Source organism: Barbus barbus (assembly GCF_936440315.1).
Source record: "Barbus barbus genome assembly, chromosome: 45".
In the NCBI taxonomy this organism is placed as follows: Eukaryota; Metazoa; Chordata; class Actinopteri; order Cypriniformes; family Cyprinidae; genus Barbus; species Barbus barbus.
Window position 1 is genome coordinate 6,109,245 of NC_136723.1, and position 21,268 is coordinate 6,130,512.

Below are 21,268 nucleotides of genomic sequence, written 5' to 3' on the forward strand. Positions count from 1 at the left end.
ATGTATTATTTATAGTCATTTAAAAAGGAAAAATGCTATTTTTTATTGTATTTTTAATGAGCGGTTTTTGTTTATTATTTATCATAATTATTTAAAGCCATATTTGTTTTTTTGTTTTTTGCTTTTAAGGTAAATGCCTGTTTTTAAAATGAATTATTGTCAGTATTAATGATCTTTATAGTCATAATTTTTTTTAAAGGAAAATGTCTGTTTTTATTACTGTATTTTTAAAATGTGCAATTATTCTTATAATACCTCAAAAATGTATATTTCAAAATGAGTTATTTTTATAGTTTAATTCAAATGAGCTATTACTCGTTGTTGTTATTACATATTTGTAAATGTTTTTCTATAAGGAGAACTGTCTTGTTACTGTATTTTTAAAATAAGCTATTTATAATATAATATTTATAGTAATTTTTAAAATATCTTTAGTTTTATTTTAAAAACTTGTTTTTAAAAATAAAATGTTTATAAAATAAAAAGATTAGAAATTTGATTAACTGTATTTTTGAAATCATCGATTATATTCAATGTATTATAGTGCTGTCAAATATCCAAAATAAAAGTTTTTGTTTACATAATATATGAGTGTGTACTGTGTATATTTATTATGTATATATAAATACACACACATGCAGTAAATATTTTGAAAATATTTACATGTATATATTTATATTCTTATTTTATATTATATATACATTTATTTAACATAAACGGAACATATTTTTCATAAATGTATACATTAATGTGTTTGTATTTATATATTCATAATAAATATACACAGTACACATATTATGTAAACAATTTTATTTTGGATGCGATTAATCATTTGACAGCACTAATATATTAACTTATAGCCATGTTTGTACTTTTTATTTTTATTTTTTATAAAAGTTTTTAGTTTTTTTTTACTGTAAGGAAAAACGGCATTGGTTAATTTAATGACCTTAAAGTGCAATCTTATTTCCTGTTCAGTGTCAATCATAGGCACCTGAAATAATTGTCAAGTATCATATTTCTCCTCACAGATGTCAAAGAAGCCCCCAGTATCTACAGCTGGACCGATGATTACAAAGCTCATCATCACAAAAGCCCTGAACAATAAAGGACTGTCCAGCCCAGCTCCTGTAGTGACTGGTACTCTTCTGTCTGTCTTTATAAAATATAACATGAGCAAGAGTGCTTTTTCTTTTAACAGCACAGCTGTGGTATCTAAATTTGAATTCCTTTTTTTTCCACAGGGCGAGTTGTTACCCAGAGTACTCCAGTGACACCTCCACGCACAATCACCATTGGTGAGACCATCAGCACTGTGCCACAAAATACGTCTGGAAACAACAAAGTCGCCATCTCACCTCTCAAGTCTCCCAGCAAGGTCTTAAATCTTTTAAATGTAAAAACTGGCATTGCAATTACATTCACCTCTCTTTGTGATGCCAATTTTGTTCTCCATGATGGCCACACTCTGGTTTATAATATTACGCTCTTCCTCATGTTTCTCCTATCTGTAGCTGACTGTGGTTTCGGTGGCCAGTCAGTCTCCAAACTCGCCTCAGAAGTCTGTGACGCTGCCACTCAGCGTGGCTCTGGGCCAGCAGATCCTCACTGTTCAACAGTCTGTCGCCACCTCTCCAGCTAAAGCAGGAACCAACCAGTCCACTGCACAGGTACGTCCAACTAGAGCCCTCACAAACCAAGTTTGCTGTCCAGTCAAATATAGATTTTAAATGCCACATTCTGCAATAACAGCCTGTATTACAGTATAATTTTGTGTACAACAACAGCACTATGTTTTAATAATGATTTCTGTGTACAGACTGTAAAGCCAGTGCAGACGGTGGGAGGAGTGGGAACATCCCAGTTTAAGACCATCATCCCCATCACCACACCTCCCAATGTGCAGCAGATCCAGGTGCCGGGCAGCCGCTTCCATTATGTGCGTCTCGTAACGGCCACCACCGGCAGCAGCACCGCACAGTCGAGCGGCAGCACCAACACCAACCCTTCAATCCAACCAGGTGAGCATGTCACAGTCCAACCCATGTGAGGGATGGGAACACGATTTTAACACTTCCGGTTCTGGTTCCGCGTTCTCTTCAAGATTCTTTTAGTACTTTTATGGAATTAAAAATTGGGTAAAAAAATTCCATTGCCAAATAGGGCTGGGCCATAAATCAATGTTTATTGCAAAAAATAAATCCACTTTATCAGTTTATTCTCTTTATTTAGCCTACAGATAAACAATCAGGTGCATAGAAAAATCTGCAAGTCTTCATGTTTTGGATGTCTCTGTGTGAATGAATAATGCTGTTTCCGAACTAAACGTACAGGTGCATCTCAACAAATTAGAATATCGTGAAAAACAATGTTTTTGTAACTTTTCAAAAAGTGAAACTTTCATATATATTTAACATTCATAACATGTAAAGTAAGACATTTCAAAAAAACATTTTGTTTTAATTTTGATGATTAGAGCTTACAGCTCATGAAAGTCAAAATCCAGTATCTCAAAATATTAGAATATTTACATTTGAGTTTCATTAAACGACCATCTCTCAGATGTCAGATGTCTTCAGGAAAAGGGCTAACAAGCCACTTCTGAAACAGAAACAACATCAGAAGCATTTCACCTGGGCTAAGGAGAAAAAGAACTGGACTGTTGCTCAGTGGTCCAACGTCCTCTTTTCAGATAAATTTTAATTTTGCATTTAATTTGGAAATCAATGTCTGGAGGAAGACTGGAGAGGCACAGAACCCAAGCTGCTTGAAGTCCAGTTTGAAGTTTCCAAAATCAGTGATGATTTGGGGTGCCGTGACATCTGCTGGTGTTGGTCCATTGTGTTTTATCAAGTGCAGAGTCAATGCAGCCGTCTACCCGGAGATTTTGGAGCACTTTATGCTTCCATCTGCTGACAAGCTTTATGGAGATGCTGATTTCCTTTTCCAGCAGGACTTTAGCACCTGCCCACAGTGCCAAAAAAACTTCCAAGCGGTTTGCTGACCATGATATTACTGTGCTTGATTGGCCACCCAACATGCCTGACCTGAACCCCATATGGGATCTACGGGATATTTTCAAGAGAAAGATGAGAAACAGTCAATCCAACAATACAGACGAGCTGAAGACTCAATAGTGCCTCAGCAGAGCCACAGACTGATCGCTTCCATGCCATTCCTCACTGATGCTGGAGATTGTGCCCCGGCCAAGTATTGAGTGCATAAATCAACATACTTTAAAGAACTTGAACTTTTCTGTTTTGCTAATTCTTTTTTTGATTGATCTTAGGAAATCTTCTAATATTTTGAGATACTGGATTTTGACTTTCATGAGCTATAAACTCTAATCATCAAAATTAAAACAAATAAACTTTTGAAATGTCTTACTTTACATGTAATGAATCTAAAATATATATGAAAGTAATAAGTTACATAAAATGCAGTTTTTCACGATGAGATGCACCCGTGATGCTTGTGGTGTTTTCAGCATCTGTCATCTCACATTATGAGGACATGAACACATGGACTTCATCTCCAGAGCTGCTCTGAGAGCCATTACACCAGCATTCCACTATTTAATTTGATAAATGCCATTAAACGTACACTACAACTTAAAGGTGACCTATTATGCCCCTTTTTGCAAGATGTAAAATAAGTCTGTGATGTCCCCAGAGGGTGTATATGAAGTTATAGCTCAAAATACCCCACAGATCATATTTTATAGCTTATTAAAATTGCCACTTTTGGGGTATGAGCCAAAATGCGCCATTTTTGTCCCTTTAAATGCAAATGAGCTGGTGCTCCCAGCCCCCTTTCAGAAGAGGGCGGAGCTTCAAGAGCTCATGCTCTGTCATACCGGCAATAACAAACAATCTCACGCACTGAAAATGTCAGAAACTCTCAAGCGGTTGATTTCATATTGCTTTCATATGCCATTTTTAACCACCACATTCCTATTTACAATGATTCTGGTAGAACGTGAAAGCAGCACCAGTGAAAACAGTGAAACTGAACCACAGTGTCCTCAGCGGCTCAGATGGAGGGAGTCTATGGAGACTCCTATGTTCTTTGGTGCATCTCAAAACACAACACTTCTGATGCCTCTTTGGCGCTGACAAGCAGCTACAGCAGGAAAACAGTAATGGCGGACTGCTGCTTCTCACTCAGGGCTGTGCCTAAGCTAATAGAGCAGAGATTGTCACAAATGGGTGGGAAAATTCCGGAATCGCTTGTTCTGAGAGAATGTTTTTGATTTATTCGGATTATAAATAAAAAGAAGTGAGTGGGTGGATTTTTAACATTATAGGGCTGCTTGTTTTCACACACTGCGGCCGCACAACATCTTATAAAAGTGATTTTTACATAATAGGTTCCCTTTAAATGACTTTGCAACAAACTGCCAAAATAATAGTTTGCTTAAACTTACCACTCTTACACTTACATATTACTCTTTGATAGCAAATCATGTTTTTCAATAATTAAAAATATATATTAAAACATTACATTGACTTATTATTTTAAGGAATTTCATACAATTTCATATGTTTTAATTTATACAGTGTAGAAGTTCTTTTGTGCAGCACCATGTTAGACAAAAGTGTTTTGTTGTTTTAAAAGACTTATTTCATAATTTGATAAATTTGTATTAAACTATGAAGCATGGCATACACACATGATTACTTTATTAAATGAATTTTTAAGTCTTTTTTGAGGTGCGGGAATGCAATCCATCAGTTTGCAGATTTATTTTTTAAAAATGTTACAATGTATCATATGTAGTACTGTTTGTCATGAACCGTATCAATAACTACACTGATTTCAATTTCAGTTAGATGTAAACTGTGTTTTTGATTCAAGAGAATCGACTCATAAGGTTAAGATTTTCAGGTGTTAAGTTATTACCCTGAGTGTGTCTGATTTAGTTAAAAGAACCATACGAGTCTTTTGTTCTGTGATCAAACTACACTTTACAGATTTAGAAGAACTGGTTTTCAGGTCCCAACCATACTCCTGTGACAGTCTTTCAAAATATTTAGTTACATCATTCCTGTTTTAGGCGATGGTCCATCTATATGCAACCTTTTATTTTTATAATGGGTGCACTGCAACGATCCATTTTTAAGAATGACTTTAATGATTGGATTGAAAATGAATAGGCTCTTAAGTGATTTAAGAAAATCCAATAAGTTAACGTATCTACTGTTGTGTTGTCACAAAGCCAAGCCTGTGATGATGAACGCTGCAGTACGGATGTCTGTACCTATCGTCTCAGCACAGACCGTCAAACAGGTACACAGTCAACACCTTGCTCACTACACACAGTTAAACAATGGCATCATTGTTACGGATGGTTGTGGAGCTTTTGGTCTTTTTGCTGTTTGGTTTGATGCTGATAATCTGTAGTTCTTCAGAAACCGCACAATTAATTGTGAAAAGATTGCAAACTCGGTTCAAACACCCACGCAATCTAATTTCTAAACGAAAACGATTTGCCCGTGTCTATTAAGCCTTTGGAAAAAGTCATACCAGAACATTCAAATCTGTGTTTGTGCTGCCGCTGACAGCGAGCAGACATTTAGCGTGTTTATGTAAGAAACAGCCTAAAGTCTTTTCAGCTACACAGTATTATTTCTCTTTCATATCATTCATATTATCACAAATACTGAGATGAAAGTTTATAGTTCGGATATAAATATTGATGTCTATGGTGCAATCAAAGCAAGTCATCTTTTGAAAGTAACTGGTGCTTCAAATAACGTTTGTGTCGAGTGCAACGTTTCCCACCCACTAATGACACAAGTGAAGTATTTATGAGCGAGTCATTGAACCATTCATTCAAACCACCTTTTCATAATATTGATATAAAAAATTGTTGAATTAAATATATTATATTTTCAATATAAATTTTATATTGAAATATTTAATAATTAATTAAAATTAAACACTTTTAAATAGATTGCTGCAATAAATATTTTGTCACAAATAATTTTGTTCAGAATTGTGGGAGAAATGTCATCTCAATTTGAGACAAAACGATTGTGATTCTCAATTTATCCAGAATTGTGCAGCTCTGATTTCACACATGCTTGATCATCTTTTTGTACACAGGTAGTACCCAAACCCTTGATGTCAACAGCCCAGGTGGTGACCACCAGTCAGACACCACAGCGTCTCATCATGCCAGCCACACATCTGCCACAGATCCAGCCCAACCTCACCAACCTGCCGCCGGGCACTGTGCTCACCCCCGCCCATGGCTCTGGAAACATGGGCTACGCTGTATTACCGGCCCCATACGTTACGCAGGTCTATATGTCAGTGATGGAGCAGGATGTTTGAGTTTGGCTGGTTGTTTTTGAGGTATTGTCTCACCTTGCTTGTTCCCATAGATCCCTCAGCCTGCGTTCATGACTTTGACCAGCAGCTCCACCTTCTCAACAGCCACCCCTATACAGACTCAAGCCAGGCTTTCACTTAACGGGTGAGCCGAGCACCACGTGCCACACTGTTACATGTGTGTATGTATGTGTGTATATATACAAATTAACTAGAGCCCGACCGATATGGCTTTTTGGGATATTAGGGAGTAAAAAAATTCCTATATCGGCCGATATTCTTTGTGTATATTATAGTACAGTACCTGTCAAAAGTTTGGACACCCTTCCCATTCGTGTGTCTAAACTTTTGACTGGTACTGTATGTAGAATACAGTATATACGTCCCTCATTTTAACTAACTTTAAACAAATAGAAATATATACAGTGGTGTGAAATGATCTTTTTTGCATGTTTGTCACACTTTAATGTTTCAGATTATCAAACAAATTTAAATATTAATCAAAGATAACACAAGTAAACACAACATGCAGTTTTTAAATGAAGGGTTTTTTTTATGAAGGGAAAACAAAATCCAAACCCACATGGCCCTGTGTGAAAGTGTTTGCCATCATCTGCGAACACTCAGTCAAGTCAGCCGCCGCCTGGATTTGAATGCTCGTCTATTTGTGGAATTATGGTACGAATGCGTGGCGCGGCCAAAAAGCTGAGAAAGACGCTTTTAGGAAGCCTCATGTATCGCTACACCTTAATTGACTGAGTGTTGGCAGATGACAGCTCACTTGACCAGGGCAAAGAGTTGCTGGTGTCACTAGTGAACTAGGTTGCCAGTAGCAAACTAAGTAATTACACCATTTAAAAGCATTTTTATCCGCGTTATATTGCATGTCCTGTGTCCTGTAATAAAAACAGTTCATATTGCTGCCATATCTGCAGCATATTCGCTGATGCCGATATATCTGCGACAGGCTCATATCAGCCGATAAAATTGGCAAAACAATATATATCGATCGGGCTCTAAAATTAATCATCAGGTTACATTCTGCCTGTGTTTTATTACAGTTTATCAACGTCTGAAGCAACTTCAAGGCCGAGAAAACCCTGCAACTGCACACGGTCACAGTGTCTGAAATTGTAAGTGTCACCCATCATTCCTTTTCCATTCTCTGAAAATTGAAAATGGCCCATATAAGGGTGTAATCTGTTTCAGCTGCTACATTTGGCAAGCGCTTTCATAGTTTCCAGATCCAGTTGTATAATATTGCAATAACTTCCTTCCTTTTAACAATCTGCAGTTCAGTTCTCATACTGTCAAATTCACCAGCAAGAACAGTTAATTCTGGTAGACAGGAAGCAGATTATCAGAGGTGCCAGTATAGCTTGAAATTGTATTGCTCACAAGCACCCCCTGTCAAGCAGGTAACACCTTGGCAGTGCCTATTGTTTTTAAGAATTTCCTGAAGCATCACATGTACTACTATTTAAATGTTAGGGGTTGGTAAGTTTTTGGTTATAAATGGCAAAACCATTTATAATGTTACAAAAATTTCATTTCAACGAAATGCTGTTTTTTTTTTTTTACGTCATATTTATCAGAGAACCTTGAAATATATTAAGCAGCACAACCATTTTAAACATTGATAATGAATGTTTCTTGAGCATCAAATCAGCATATCAGAATGATTTCTGAAGGATCATGTGACATTTGAAGACTGGAGTAATGATGATGAAAATTCAGCTTTAAATCAATGAATAAATAAAATTTTAATAGAAAAAACATTTTAAATTGTACTAATATTTAACAGTAACTGTTTAATTTAACTGTTTTTACTGTATTTTTGATCAAATAAATGCAGCCTTGGTGCGCAAAAGAGACTTTAAAAACATTAACAAATCTTACAGACCCCAATCTTTTGAACGGTAGTGTAATTCTTAAGGCAGGTGCAGTTTAATCTATAAGAGTTTAATCTGTCATCTCACAGGTATTGCGATTGCTTTGCCAACGGAGAGTTCTGTAATAACTGCAACTGTGTTAATTGCTTCAACAACCTTGATCATGAGAGTGAAAGACTGAAGGCCATCAAGGTAATGAATTACTGCCTTTCTTTAGACCTCCATTATTTTTGCTTTTTATCTTTGTTGTTGTTTTCCATCTCACTACAGACATAGTACTTCAAATATGCCATTTATTATTTTTTATTTAGCTCAGATGCACAGTTTAGAATATCAGAGACTTAGAGGTGGGCTATTTTCCAGTTAACAACCACCTAGCAATAGCATAGTAATGCCCTCTTGTTCATCTTGCTGTACAGGAAAGTTCTCCTGTAATGCTTCAAAAATCTATAGGCATCAAATGAAGTAATGTATTTTCTCCCAGGCATGTTTAGACAGAAACCCTGTGGCTTTTAAGCCCAAGATTGGCAAAGGCAAAGAAGGGGAGTCAGACAGGAGACACAGCAAAGGCTGCAACTGTAAGAAATCTGGCTGTCTGAAAAACTACTGTGAGTGTTATGAGGTGAGTGTTTGCACCCTGTAAAGAATGTGGAAGTGTCATATAGAAGATATGGTTGGTTTTCACTTGTGGTTAGGACCAGATATCATTCTGTTGTCTGTTCGTATTAGGCAAAGATCATGTGTTCGTCCATCTGCAAATGCATGGGCTGCAAGAACTTCGAGGAGAGTCCTGAAAGGAAGACGCTGATGCACCTGGCAGACGCTGCAGAGGTGCGAGTCCAGCAGCAAACAGCAGCCAAAACCAAACTGTCCTCTCAGATCTCAGATCTGCTCACCAGAACCACACCGACCGTTACCAGCGGAGGCGGAAAGTAAGTTCCACCTTTATCAGCTCTGCATTATGATGTCTGTCCATCACAAGTTCTTGTGTCATTCACTCTGTTCAGCTGTCTCTGTATCAACCAATTATCCATGAATCACCAGAACACCTTACCAGCTTCCTAGTAACAAACTGATAATAATAAGAAGAAAATTAATATGATAATTTCTTGAGCAGCAGATCAGCATTTTAGAATGATTTCTGGAGGATCATGTGACGCTGAAGACTGGAGTAATGATGCTGAAAATACAGCTTTGATCACAGGAATATATTTCAGCTTGCTTGTAACAACCCAGAGCACCTTGACAACTTTCTAGCAATATGCCAAGCGACCACCTAGCAGCTTCTTGGTAAACCACACAGGGATTACCTACTAACCACATAAAATATCATAACAATATACTGTATTTTAAGTGGTTACTAGGTAGTTGCATTTAAAAATGACTTATGTTAACCCTTAAATAGGCAAGAGTGGAAAATAAGCAAAAAATAATTTCATGTCATGTTTTATGGGGGCAGTCGTGGCCTAATGGATAGAGAGTTGGACTTGTAACCTGAAGGTCGTGGGTTCGAGTCTCAGGTCCGGCAGGGATTGTAGGTGGGGGAGTGAATAACCAACACTCTTTCCACCCTCAATACCACGACTGAGGTGTGCCGGAGCATAAATGGCTGCCCACTGCTCCGGGTGTGTGTTCACTACTGTGTGTGCACTTGGATGGGTTAAATGCAGAGCACAAATTCTGAGTATGGGTCACGATACTTGGCCACACACCACTTCGCTTCCCCTTTCTATCATCTGGACTTTAGTAAAACATATCCAAAAGAATTTTGAAATATCTTATCTATTTTGGATTTTATGAGTTGTCTCCCAGTACACGTTGCCTTCTTTGGGTATAAAAAAAGGACCAAGTCATAAACCTGTACTTGCCAATGCATGTTTAAAACAGTTATATCATATATTTAACCTGATCTAATGTTTATAAACTATATATCACTCTAAAGCATACGAACTCAAGACTCAGCCTGTGAAAACATTTGAAATCGGACCTTGTGTTACCATGAAAATGGTATTTTAAATTATTTTACCAAGGCCTATAAGGCTTTTTTATCAAGGGGCCCCCACTTGTATTTTATGTGATTTCTGTGACTTCTGTGTATTTTCTACAGCCCTCCCACCCCCCCATAACCACCAATGGGGAAACCCCATTGGCCAAACACCCCACCCCTCACACACATACCACCCTTGTGACACCATTCTTTGTTAAAACTGGGGATAATCCTTTTTTTTATACCCTTTTTTATTATATATATTTTAAGCAGGCAACGTGTCTCAGAAGATGTGCATATTTCAAAATACGATAAAAAACAACATATGACTTAATTTTCTTTAATTAATACTTAATAGTTGTATTGCATTTTTTTGCTGAAAAAAGTAAGATTAATATATGCCTACTTTCTACATTTTCTGAATGTCCAGCCCATAGGCTAAAAAAAGATGGACGACGCGTCTCCGCTTCCTTCCATTATAGAAAAGTGAAGCCAAAATATCTCAGTATGGACGTGGCCATCGTGAGTAAATGACGTCATTTGGAGCCGAGTCTGTGCGGTAGAGTCGTGAGATGGAGCCACGGAATCAAACTCCCGCAGACCCAATCAACCATAACGACACGACCTGTTTTTATAGCATCAAATTACTAGCTAAAATCAAACTTACCACAAAAACGAACAAACAACTACCTTAAATGACAAAAATATGTTGGAAAATTGCATTGGAAGTGTAATACATTTTTTTTTGTTATGATTCAAGTCCCATTTGTTTACATGGAGAGGGCGGGGTTTATGACCTGTACTACAGCCAGCCATCAGGGGGCGATCAAAGAGCCCGCAGCTTCACTTTCCAGTATGAGTGAGACACCCCTGGTCCAGCCCCATGGGCGGACATGTTGGCTTTAGGTCAAACTAACAAAACGAGCACAGAAAATTTGAACCAAGTGATGTGACCCCCATAGTCCAAACAGCCTCAACTATGATAATGATAACAGTATTGAATGAGAAATTCTTCCTCGTGCCTCCTACAAGAGACTAAAAGAGTATGTATCTCGTGGTGCACGTTGCCTGTTTTAGGGTTAAAATGCCTTGGCATTCCTTGAGCAACTGTTCAGAAGCAACATGGAAAACCTGTACACTTTGTGTTCTTTTATACCCAGGACACACCAAGCTCATGGTCGTCCGTCAGGCAATGTCAGGTGGTTTTTGAGCATCAGTTGGCTTTAGTTTTTTAGTTGTGTTTTGCACCATTGGTTGTAGTTTGACACAGTCAGCTGTTTTTGAGTTGACTCTGCAAGTCAAATCGGCGGCGTAGCTTGTCGGCGAGAAAGAGAACTCTGATTGTGTATTTAACTTAGAGAATGAGCACACGTGAAAAAACAGAACTGACGAAAGCAAACCAATGACGGAGTAAAGAGGGAACACACAGACACTTGCCATTCTATCCATTTCTCTTTTTTCCACAAGATGATGACCCAGGGCTGACAATGCCTGTGCCCTTTCCAGACATTATTGAAAAAAGCTACACAAATTCATCAGTTTGTATATCTACAGCTCTAGCTCTTCCGTTTTCCCTGTTTGAATGCCGAATACAGGCTACTGCCACCTGCTGGCAGGGGAGAGTTATGTTCTCTCACGCAAGCGCAGAGCGTACATGCTAATTGGCCATCGGCTGTAGCAGGGTTCCCGCGGGTCCTTAAAGTCTCAAATTTAAGGCCAGAAAAAAGTCTTAAATTGTACAAGAATGTCTTTTATTACTTCAAGAGGTCTTAAATTTGGGTACGGAAAGACCAGAATTGTGATCTGGCTTATGTGACTATTAAACTTAAAGGCTTTGATTTCATTTAATAAATATGAGCTCTGCACGTTTCCAAAGTCCCTTAGAGGCAAGTCATGACACTCAGCGGTCATCTTTGAAACGCTTCTCGGGCATGCAAGTGCAGCTCTTATATCTTTGGAGGAGGAAACATCAAATTTGCTAAAACTGTTCGCCAAGCTTACAATTAAATTTCATGTCTGAAATCACCAATGAAATCTGACAACAACTGTATCATAAATGTTGTTTATTTTTCTCAAATAGCGTTAAAAAAACCTGTTTCTTGGGCTTGACTAGTAGCCAGTGCGCATGCGCAGTCCTAGGCACACGTTTCAGAGCGCTGACTGTTTCTATAGCAACCGGGACTTCTAACGGCAGCTGCAGTGAAACGCTGACTTTACCAATTAGGGATTGGCTCTTTTGCTCAGAAGGTGGAGCTTTGTTCGATATAGCGGCCATATTGAGTGTTGCATTTTTCCTCATTCAAAACTATACAAGTGACACGTCTTGGGTATTCTATTCATAGTTTTCAGTCACGTGACCGGCTCGAAGACTTGGAGGGCAAAACATCCATAGAACTGCTGCACAAGCGTTTCCCAGCGCAAATATTTAGATCACCCCTCAAAATAAAAAAAACAAAGGTATTTCTGAACAAAGTGCAAGTTTTGGTCATTTGCAATCCATATTAAGCACCCGTAGAAATATTTCAATCATAAACAGTGCGACAAAACGTTGTAAAAACACTCAAAGTGCCGTAATATATTTAAAACGGTAATATTAAAAGATCAAATTCAGTATTCACCATATTAATGATGCATATTTTACACAGGCAAGCAGATGAGGCCGGAATATGAACGCAATCCGCTTAACGGTTCAGTGTTTTCCTTCTAATGATTTTCTGTGGGAAGCCATTTAATGTGAAACTTTGCACACTGCGTTTATATTCTGGCTTCATCTTCTTGCCTGTACAAAATATACATCATCAATAAGGTGTTTACTGAATCTCGCCTTTTAATATCTGTGTTTTACTACATTATTATTGGATGCAATCTGCATAAAAATAACTGGCGGTCAGTGGAGCAAAGCTTAGTTTTGCCCGCCAGGTGAGTGTTGCTATAAGCGTGTGACGTCACGTGAAAACTATCAATAGTCTTTGACGTTTCAAAGTCCAGTGCTTGCCAGCTTTGTTTACTGTCGTTACAGTGGAAACGGTTATGTCTGCTGTTCCGAAAGCGCCATCTGCTGGCAGAGAATGAATGTGCATTTTCAATAAGCCTGTCCTATTGCAATACCGGAGGCTGCAGTTTCAGGACCGCATTTCTAGGACTTTATAGTTTTTTTATTTTATTTATTGTATATATGTATTAGCTGCTCATACTATTTTATAGCACTTGCTATTCAATTCTGTATATTATTATTTTTAAGGAATTATGTAGTTGTTTAGTTGTATACACCAACTCCTAACTCTAAACATACCCGCTGATAACCCTTTTGAAATATTTATTTCAATATATTCTATATATATTCTGGTTTTAAATTCAGTTTTCTTGGAAAGACTTTTCTTTGCGAGACTTCAGTTCATTAGCTGCAGCGCTTCACGTCTGATGTGTGACACACATAACAAAAAGTGCAGTAAACGCTAAAACAATTGCTGTAGAAATTAGTGTGTTTATTAGTACATTAATAAATTAAAAACTAATTTGAATACAAATGCTAATTTATAACATCCAGCAGCACAATGAACTGTTTTGCACAGCTAAATAGGCTAAATGGAGATTGCTGACATCACCTCACATGATCAAGTTCACGCCAGCTCTTGCATAAATAATGAATAGCTTCCATGGATCTAGTCTTTGCATCTGTTTATTTGATGTTTGAATCAGGTCTCCTCTGTTGGAATAGAATTGGCTAGATGGCACTATCATGGATCCTATAAATGCGGTGCTGGAACTGCAGCCTCCGGTTTTGCTGAAACATTGGGTTTTTGTTCAGACCAATGCGAAAATCGGCCCATGTTTTTACCCTGCAAACACACAGATCTGTAAATGTGAACTGGTGGATCGATAAGAAGATAATTCATTATAAAAATCTAAACAGTAAAATGTGTTTAATTAATATACAAGAATTTATTGATGATAATTGTTTAAATTCATATTTAATATTTTTGACTTCCATTTTCTTAAAAATGGTTTAAAGGCTGAAATGTGAAGTGTATCATTTTATAAAACTTTGTTTTTGTGAAAACTTGTATCTGAACTGTAAATCATGATTTTTAATGTAATTTTACGGTTTAATGTTAGTATAGACATTGCCCTACCCCGCTCATATGGTATTAATTTTATTTGTGTAGGTCTTAAATTTGAGCTTTAAAATCCTGCAGCAACCCTGTCCGCTGTGTTCTAGACTAGTGCAATAGTCGGCTTTCCTCAGCACTAGTTCTTTAACGCCGGTTTGGTGTGTCCTTACCCTTAGTGTTGGAGAATGATCTTGTAATAATTCGAGTGTAAATCTCTTTCCAGGCTTCCATACACATTCGTAACAAAGGAAGTGGCCGAGACGACGTGTGACTGTCTGCTGGAGCAGGCCGAGCAGGCTGAACTCGCCAACCAGCCTCAGTCCGTGGCAGAACGCCTCATTCTGGAGGAGTTTGGTCGCTGCCTCAGGAGAATCATCAGTTTTGCTGGCAAAGCCAAGACGGACTGTCCCATCAACTGCTAGAGCCGTGACTCAGAGCCCTCCTGCTCATTCAGGGCCCAGGGTGTTGCTGAACCTAGACTCGGGCTCCACTAAGGGCACTTCTACCGGCCCTCATATGGATTCATAGGCCTTCTAATAAAAAGACACAGACCAGAACTTCCTACTGGCCTGTAAGATGTGTTGTGGAGGACGCACTATATTCAGTAGGAGGACTACAGTACTTCATTGTAGCCCCTGCGATGGACTTATAACACTGTTTGCTTTAACGGAAGGGGTTTATTTTAGAACGATCAATACTATTTTAAAGTAGTTTTTGTTTTGTTTGGCAATGTTTTCCACTTTTAAATCTGCATAATCATGATCTGTGTTTGTCTTTTAAAACTGAATTTTCATACCATCATTCCGTCGTCTGAAAGCCCTTACTAATAACCTCGGGATAGTCGGGGTAAGGAAGGAACTTCCCTGCACATGTAATAATTAGCCGTCTGATCATGTTACAGTATGACTTGTATACAGTAAGTAGCCTGTACTGTAGCTTCATTATATTTAATTGCTGGCAGCAGATTTTGAGCAGAATGGGGTTCTCTTCATCGTTCCATTGATGTTCAAGCACGCAAGCATTCGGCCGGTCTGAGTCGCTGGACGGGACGAGGGCCGCACGAGATTGGAGCAGAGCATGACGGTACAGATTTCCTGTACTCCAAAAATCTAAGATTACATTTGAATCTTAAATATTGAAAAAACAAGCTTTGTAATCCAGTAGTGAGTCTTAAAGCTTGTTTGATGTTGCTTCATCAGTCCACAGATCAGTTGAGAACCTGCTCAATGATTCTTTTTTTTCTTCCTTCTGGTTTGTTTGTTTTGGGTTTTATTTGCAGTTATTGGTTGATTGGCTTTGTCAGGGCCTAATTAAACCAAACCTTTCCATACTCGGAGTCTGATGAGTCTACACATGTGTAGTCTCTAGAACTTGATGGGCGAATCTCATGAAACCTCCCAAGAACATGTTCAGGTCATATTACATCCCAAAATCATTAACTTATATTGCTTAAAGAAAATGTAGCATATTTTAGAACTCATTAAATGGATAGTTGACCCAAATATGTAAATTTTGTAGTTTTCTCACCTTCATGTTGGTCCAGACCTGTGACCTCTTTCTTTGGAACATAAGAGAAGAAATTGAGAAATGTCAGGTTTTTTTGTTTGTATATATATATATATATATATATATATATATACACATATACACACACACACACACACAAGGGTGAGTAAATTACAAAAAAAAATATATATATATATATTTTAGGGTGAACTACCACCTTAAGGATTTTATGATAATTCATTTTTTTCATTATCATTAACTGCAATCATCAAGCATAATGCAGGACGTTTTTCTTTTTCATTACTGTAAATGTTATTTTTACTTATTTGTATTACAGTTTGATTTCTTTTTGCTTTTTTAGTAGTGTAAAATTATTTTACAGTAATACGAATCAAAATGAGTTTATATAGAATTATGTGAAGATATGTACATACAAATAACTCATTACGGTAATTATAATTACTTTGTTTAAAATAATTAGGTTTTTGCAGCGTATTTTACTGTAATGAATCAAAAATGAGATTTGTTTATATATAGTGTTTTTCATAAACCGTATATGAAAATAACCTTGTATAATGCAGAAAATCTCATTACTGTTCTATATAATTATTACAGTTTGGATTCATTTTAAGCATCATAAAAATCGACAGTAACGAGAGTCAAAAATTTTATTTACATAGACTTTGTATATATAAATAAGATCATCATTATGCATAATTGAAACAAAACGCCTCAATCTATGATCATTTAAAGAAAATTGTACTACAGGTTGGTTTTCTTTTAGTAAAATCATTTTACAGTAATTAGAACCAAAAATTAGTTGTTGTTTTATAAATAATATTTAAAGGTAATTCTTGTGGTCCTAAAAAGTGGGATTAAACTTTTTTACCTTTTGATTTTGGGGTGAAATATGATGCAATATTTGTGGTTTCCTGGCAAAATGTGGTTTATATTAATGCTATTTCTTCTCAAAGGCAAGTAAATTGTGTTCTATGGGATATTAAAAGAATGGGTAGATCAAATTACTCAAAAGTGCTATAAGAAAAAGAAAAGGTGGTCTTCAGGTTTGGTTGAAGCCATGATTTGGTTGGCACAGGTGCTTAATACAGCCTTTCAAGCATTATTGAAGGCCACTAGAGGACCGGCTGCTGTTTGACTTCATTTTGCTCATAGTGCCTTTTCACACAACAGCTCAAACGATCCTTCACCGTGCTCAGTGGAGGTCTGCTTTCTTAGATTAAACATCAACAGTAGAGGAAAAATGAAAAACCTGCTGCATGTAATCTGCTTTAGTCCGTTTTATTTATATTATCAGGCTAAAGTTACTAAAATTATGAAGGAACTTAATCCTATCTTTCCCAGACTCACTAATATGCTTGTTGAATGCAGCTTTTATTCATCAATAAACAGACCAGCACATGCGATTATTTGACATTTTATAGGTGAAGGTTTCTGATCTCCCCTACATGTCACAGCACATATATATTTCACTATTAAACCGCTAGTTAAAGGTTAAAATGCTTATGCACCTTGTTATGCCTTAATAACCACCTCTATACTCAGGGCTTTTTAATGTAAATATCCTCATAACTAACAGTAAAGATCATTTCAATGCATGACTGCAAGCAATCGACTCCTGAGTCACATTAATGCATTATTCTTTTTCTTCAGATGTTTTAATATTTTCATAAACGCATCTTCCAAATAATGCATAGCTTGCAGTATTTTTTGCTATTACTTGTTGTAGAGAAGACATGAGAACGCAGGGGTCCTCACCTGTGCCATCCAAAACTTTCATATCTTCCCAGCTTTGGTTGTTCATAGATCATCTTTTTCATATTTTATGGTGATAAACGCTGTTTGTATTCCAGACCCTTTCCTTCATTCGATTTCTGACAGATGCAAATGATTTTCAGGTTGTCGAAGAAGATGATGAACAATGAGTTCATGTCTTTGTACATATATAGCAAGTCAATGTTATCTTGTATAAATGTAAATGAACATTAGTGCTCCTTTGTACCTTTCTGAAAATTGCCCTGTTTTTTCACAAACAACTCTTCACTAATGTTTCCGTGTTTTCATACGAGTTGTATTAGGCAGACTTTAGCGTTTGAGATTTGTTGACTTCGTTCACTGCGTTTTTTTTGTTTTGTTTGTCCTTTATTTTCTGTTTAACACACACCTGATTCACGTGATTAACGCGTATCAGAATTAAAATCCCTCTGAACTACATTGTAAAGTTTGTCTGGTCCTACTCATTAGAGCAATGAAGAAACCTCATTATAAGCACTTCATTGTTTTCATTTGTAAGTCAGGTATGCGTTTAAATCAAGATTTTTAAGAGATTTTGCGTAGACTTGCGTGTCTCTAACCAATAATATAAACGCTGCTAAAACCTGTTCTTCTAGAAAATCTAATTTAATTTCAATAAAATGTTAATGACAACAATAAAACATTTCAAATTGATTTGCCTCGTGCTGTAGAGAAGAAGAGGTTGTAATATTTTGAATTCCCCGTGTTTTTATGTAATAGCAGCTATCAACATTTGCTGTGAAATGTCTGATATAATCGTATTTCGCCTATATCGTCTCTTATATTTACAATGTAGGCCCATAAATCCTCAAATAAAGCCTTTAAATGTGGCCCAAGCGTTCAGTCGCTCCAGTTCTCCACGTGGCACTGTTAGCAAGAAAACAGAAGAACACGAGAGAGCTGCTTCAGGAAACCATGCATCCGTTTTAGATTCAATTTATTTGTTTGGAGTAGATTTTAGAAGTAATATTTAGGCCGCGAATCCACCGGGACAAGGTAAATACTGTAGCATATCAGAAGCCAGAAACAGCTGGACTGTCATTTCTGATATTAAGCTCATGTAATGCGATATAAAGTGTTAAAATCCCCAAATATACAGTGCGGTTACCCATCAAACATTACGGAGTGAAGCTTTAATCAGTCGTTGTGTCACCCACGAGCTGTTTCTATTAGATTAGCAAGTTTTCAGTTTCACTAGTTGCTTTATATTAACTATTATATGTGTACATTTGATCTTAGTAGGATTTCAGAATAAACACAGGGTTGCTATTCTAGCCGAGCTGACGCCTACAGAGTCAGACTATGAATAACCCAGGAGCCAGGTACTGTTTTAACAACATGCCACTATTAAAATATTTCATTTCTATTTTTTAATGTTCTCTCTAAAAAAAAAAAAGAGACCCTGTTTTAAGTTAGTATATGTACTAGCAATAATCAACTTATTTGCATGCTCAACCTATGCCATATAACATTTTTCTCTTTTCTTTCCCAGCATTCCCCTCTTTCGACCAGCAGTAAATAAAGAGTTCAGGGACCAGGCCGAAACGCAGCACGGTAGAAAGCAGCTTTACAGGTAAGCTTCATGTAGGGAGTTTCAGTGTTCGTCTATTCTTGATGTCCATCAGATGAGTGTTTTTCCTCTGGTTTGGTTTCAGCATGCACATGCTCACTCATCCGGCTTCTTCATCACTCAGGATTCTTCCTTCGGTAACCTTATACTGCCTGTGTTACCAAGACTCGACCCAGAGTAAATAAACAATCAGCTACATAGACTGACTTGCTGTTTTGCAAAAACGTGCGACTTTAATGTGGTTATGCTAGATGACTTTGATTACATGACTAATGATTTTTCATTAATGTAAAGGTTTCTGTTTTTTAGATATTATTTTTTCATAATTTTATATAAAATGGAAAAATGTTGTCATTTTGTTTTTTATATGATTGATATATTAATATAATTCTGTCTTTATTTTCATTATTTTATTGAGCAAGAAGAGCCAAGTCCACAATAGTTTACAAAAAAATAAAAATATTTCACGATTCCAAAGGCAAAAGTCAATAAAATAACTTGTAATACAGTTTATATTTGCAACTAATCACGATATAATAATCAGTGGAGCTGTAAAGTAGTTAAAAAATTTTATTATAATGTTAGTAGACTTATGAGGTCCACAAATAATTTCGTTTTAAAACTGAGCCTTGTTAGATAAAAACCCCGAAATAAAAAATCTGACTGTATTCATATTACAGGGTTGCTTTATTTATGGTAGTATATTTGTTTCGCAACTATTTTGTTTGTTTTTGTAACCTTAAATAAGCCTTGTTGTGTATGTTCTAGAATAAATTATATAATATTAGGCACATATGTTGAACAGGCACATATCTGTAATATATGTAACACATACAGAAACTAACAATGAAACGTATCTGATAAGTGCTTACTATTGAAGAGAACATCTACAAACACAGAACATCTCCAAAACAGGAATATATATGAAGGACAGCAGGATTAGTTCCACTACATTCATATGTCTACAACATATACGGAGTAACTGGATCGACATTTTAGCTTCATCGTCAAACTCGTAATTGTTGCCATACATAGTAAAAACACCATAACACAAAATTAGCATCCAAATGCCTTAAGCTGACTTAATACTGCACTGGATAAAGAACATTTTGCATTGCACATAGGACAAGTAGATACAATATAATCAAGACAAAAAGACAACATCATAGTTTCATACACATTGACAAACAACAATTAAGACTTTGCTAATGCTTACCTAAAAGAGCATTGATACATGAAACAAGATGGCCTAAGTCAGTCATATGATTGAATTTAAAGCTGCCATTTGTTTTCTAATGATAAACTACTTCCTCCCGTACCATGCAACCATTTGTAGACTGACTTTCTGAGGAGTGTAAACACAGTGACTCTGTGGCCCTTTCCTTGGTTTATTCAAGCCGTACATAGAAAGAGATATCCATTAGCATTCCCATTTATCCAAATAGCAGTTGCTCAGCTGGCGCAAGACCTGTGGAAGTATCCACTATCTTTGAACATGGACAAAGATTTTTTTCTGATCTAATCACTTGAGCTGTGAATGCCATGTGACTAATAATTCTGGAGCCACTGCAAAATTACATTGAGACATGCTGACAACACTGATTGGCTGATGGCACCACAAGAACAAGCATAGTCCCAAGCCCTTCACAAGCGACTATCCTGAGTGACACAAAAGGCAGCAGGCTGGGGTGAAATATTAGTCCATATGAGGCTTGAAGAGCCCTCTGAAAAGTCACTTGGCAAATATAAGGTTATCAGAAAACAGCTCATTTTAAATGGAAAAAATAAACATAAAAATGGCATTTCATGTCGGAAAGTTGATAAATCCTGGTGTAGGCATCTGTCAACAGTGGCTAACTGAACCCTCCTAATCACCCGAATCTTGGCTCATTGTTTAAGCTGTCCAAAACATCAACTTCTTGTTCAACGAATGCCATGCGTTTGGGTCGGGACTACCTGCTTGTCCGAAAAATGGAAGACGTGTTTGGGAAACTTGTTTGGAAACAGCAGATAGGTTTGGTACTACTAGTGGCTCAAAAATTACACTTCAGCT

The 21,268-nt window shown here is 36.9% G+C and overlaps 1 protein-coding gene and 1 pseudogene across 3 annotated transcripts in view; both read left to right on the forward strand.

The window, feature by feature from the left end:
• LOC306863848 (protein lin-54 homolog) overlaps positions 1-15,826 on the forward strand; it is a 19,240-nt gene extending 3,414 nt beyond the window's left edge. The window contains exons 3-14 of one of the 2 annotated variants that reach the window (XM_079407395.1): positions 1,032-1,140; positions 1,245-1,378; positions 1,515-1,670; positions 1,820-2,021; positions 5,219-5,289; positions 6,109-6,306; positions 6,390-6,481; positions 7,398-7,469; positions 8,318-8,420; positions 8,713-8,850; positions 8,958-9,160; positions 14,551-15,826. In XM_079407395.1, coding sequence (XP_079263521.1) covers positions 1,032-1,140; positions 1,245-1,378; positions 1,515-1,670; positions 1,820-2,021; positions 5,219-5,289; positions 6,109-6,306; positions 6,390-6,481; positions 7,398-7,469; positions 8,318-8,420; positions 8,713-8,850; positions 8,958-9,160; positions 14,551-14,749 — 1,677 coding nt within the window. In that variant the 3' untranslated portion in view covers positions 14,750-15,826. The remainder of the gene's footprint in view (positions 1-1,031; positions 1,141-1,244; positions 1,379-1,514; positions 1,671-1,819; positions 2,022-5,218; positions 5,290-6,108; positions 6,307-6,389; positions 6,482-7,397; positions 7,470-8,317; positions 8,421-8,712; positions 8,851-8,957; positions 9,161-14,550) is intronic. The other variant, XM_079407396.1, reaches the window with a different exon arrangement.
• Positions 15,405-19,396, forward strand: LOC306864411 (SOSS complex subunit C-like; annotated as a pseudogene). The gene is made up of 5 exons: positions 15,405-15,410; positions 18,620-18,641; positions 18,888-18,967; positions 19,138-19,218; positions 19,301-19,396. The product of its transcript is annotated as an SOSS complex subunit C-like (transcript).
• Positions 19,397-21,268: the final 1,872 nt, after the last annotated feature.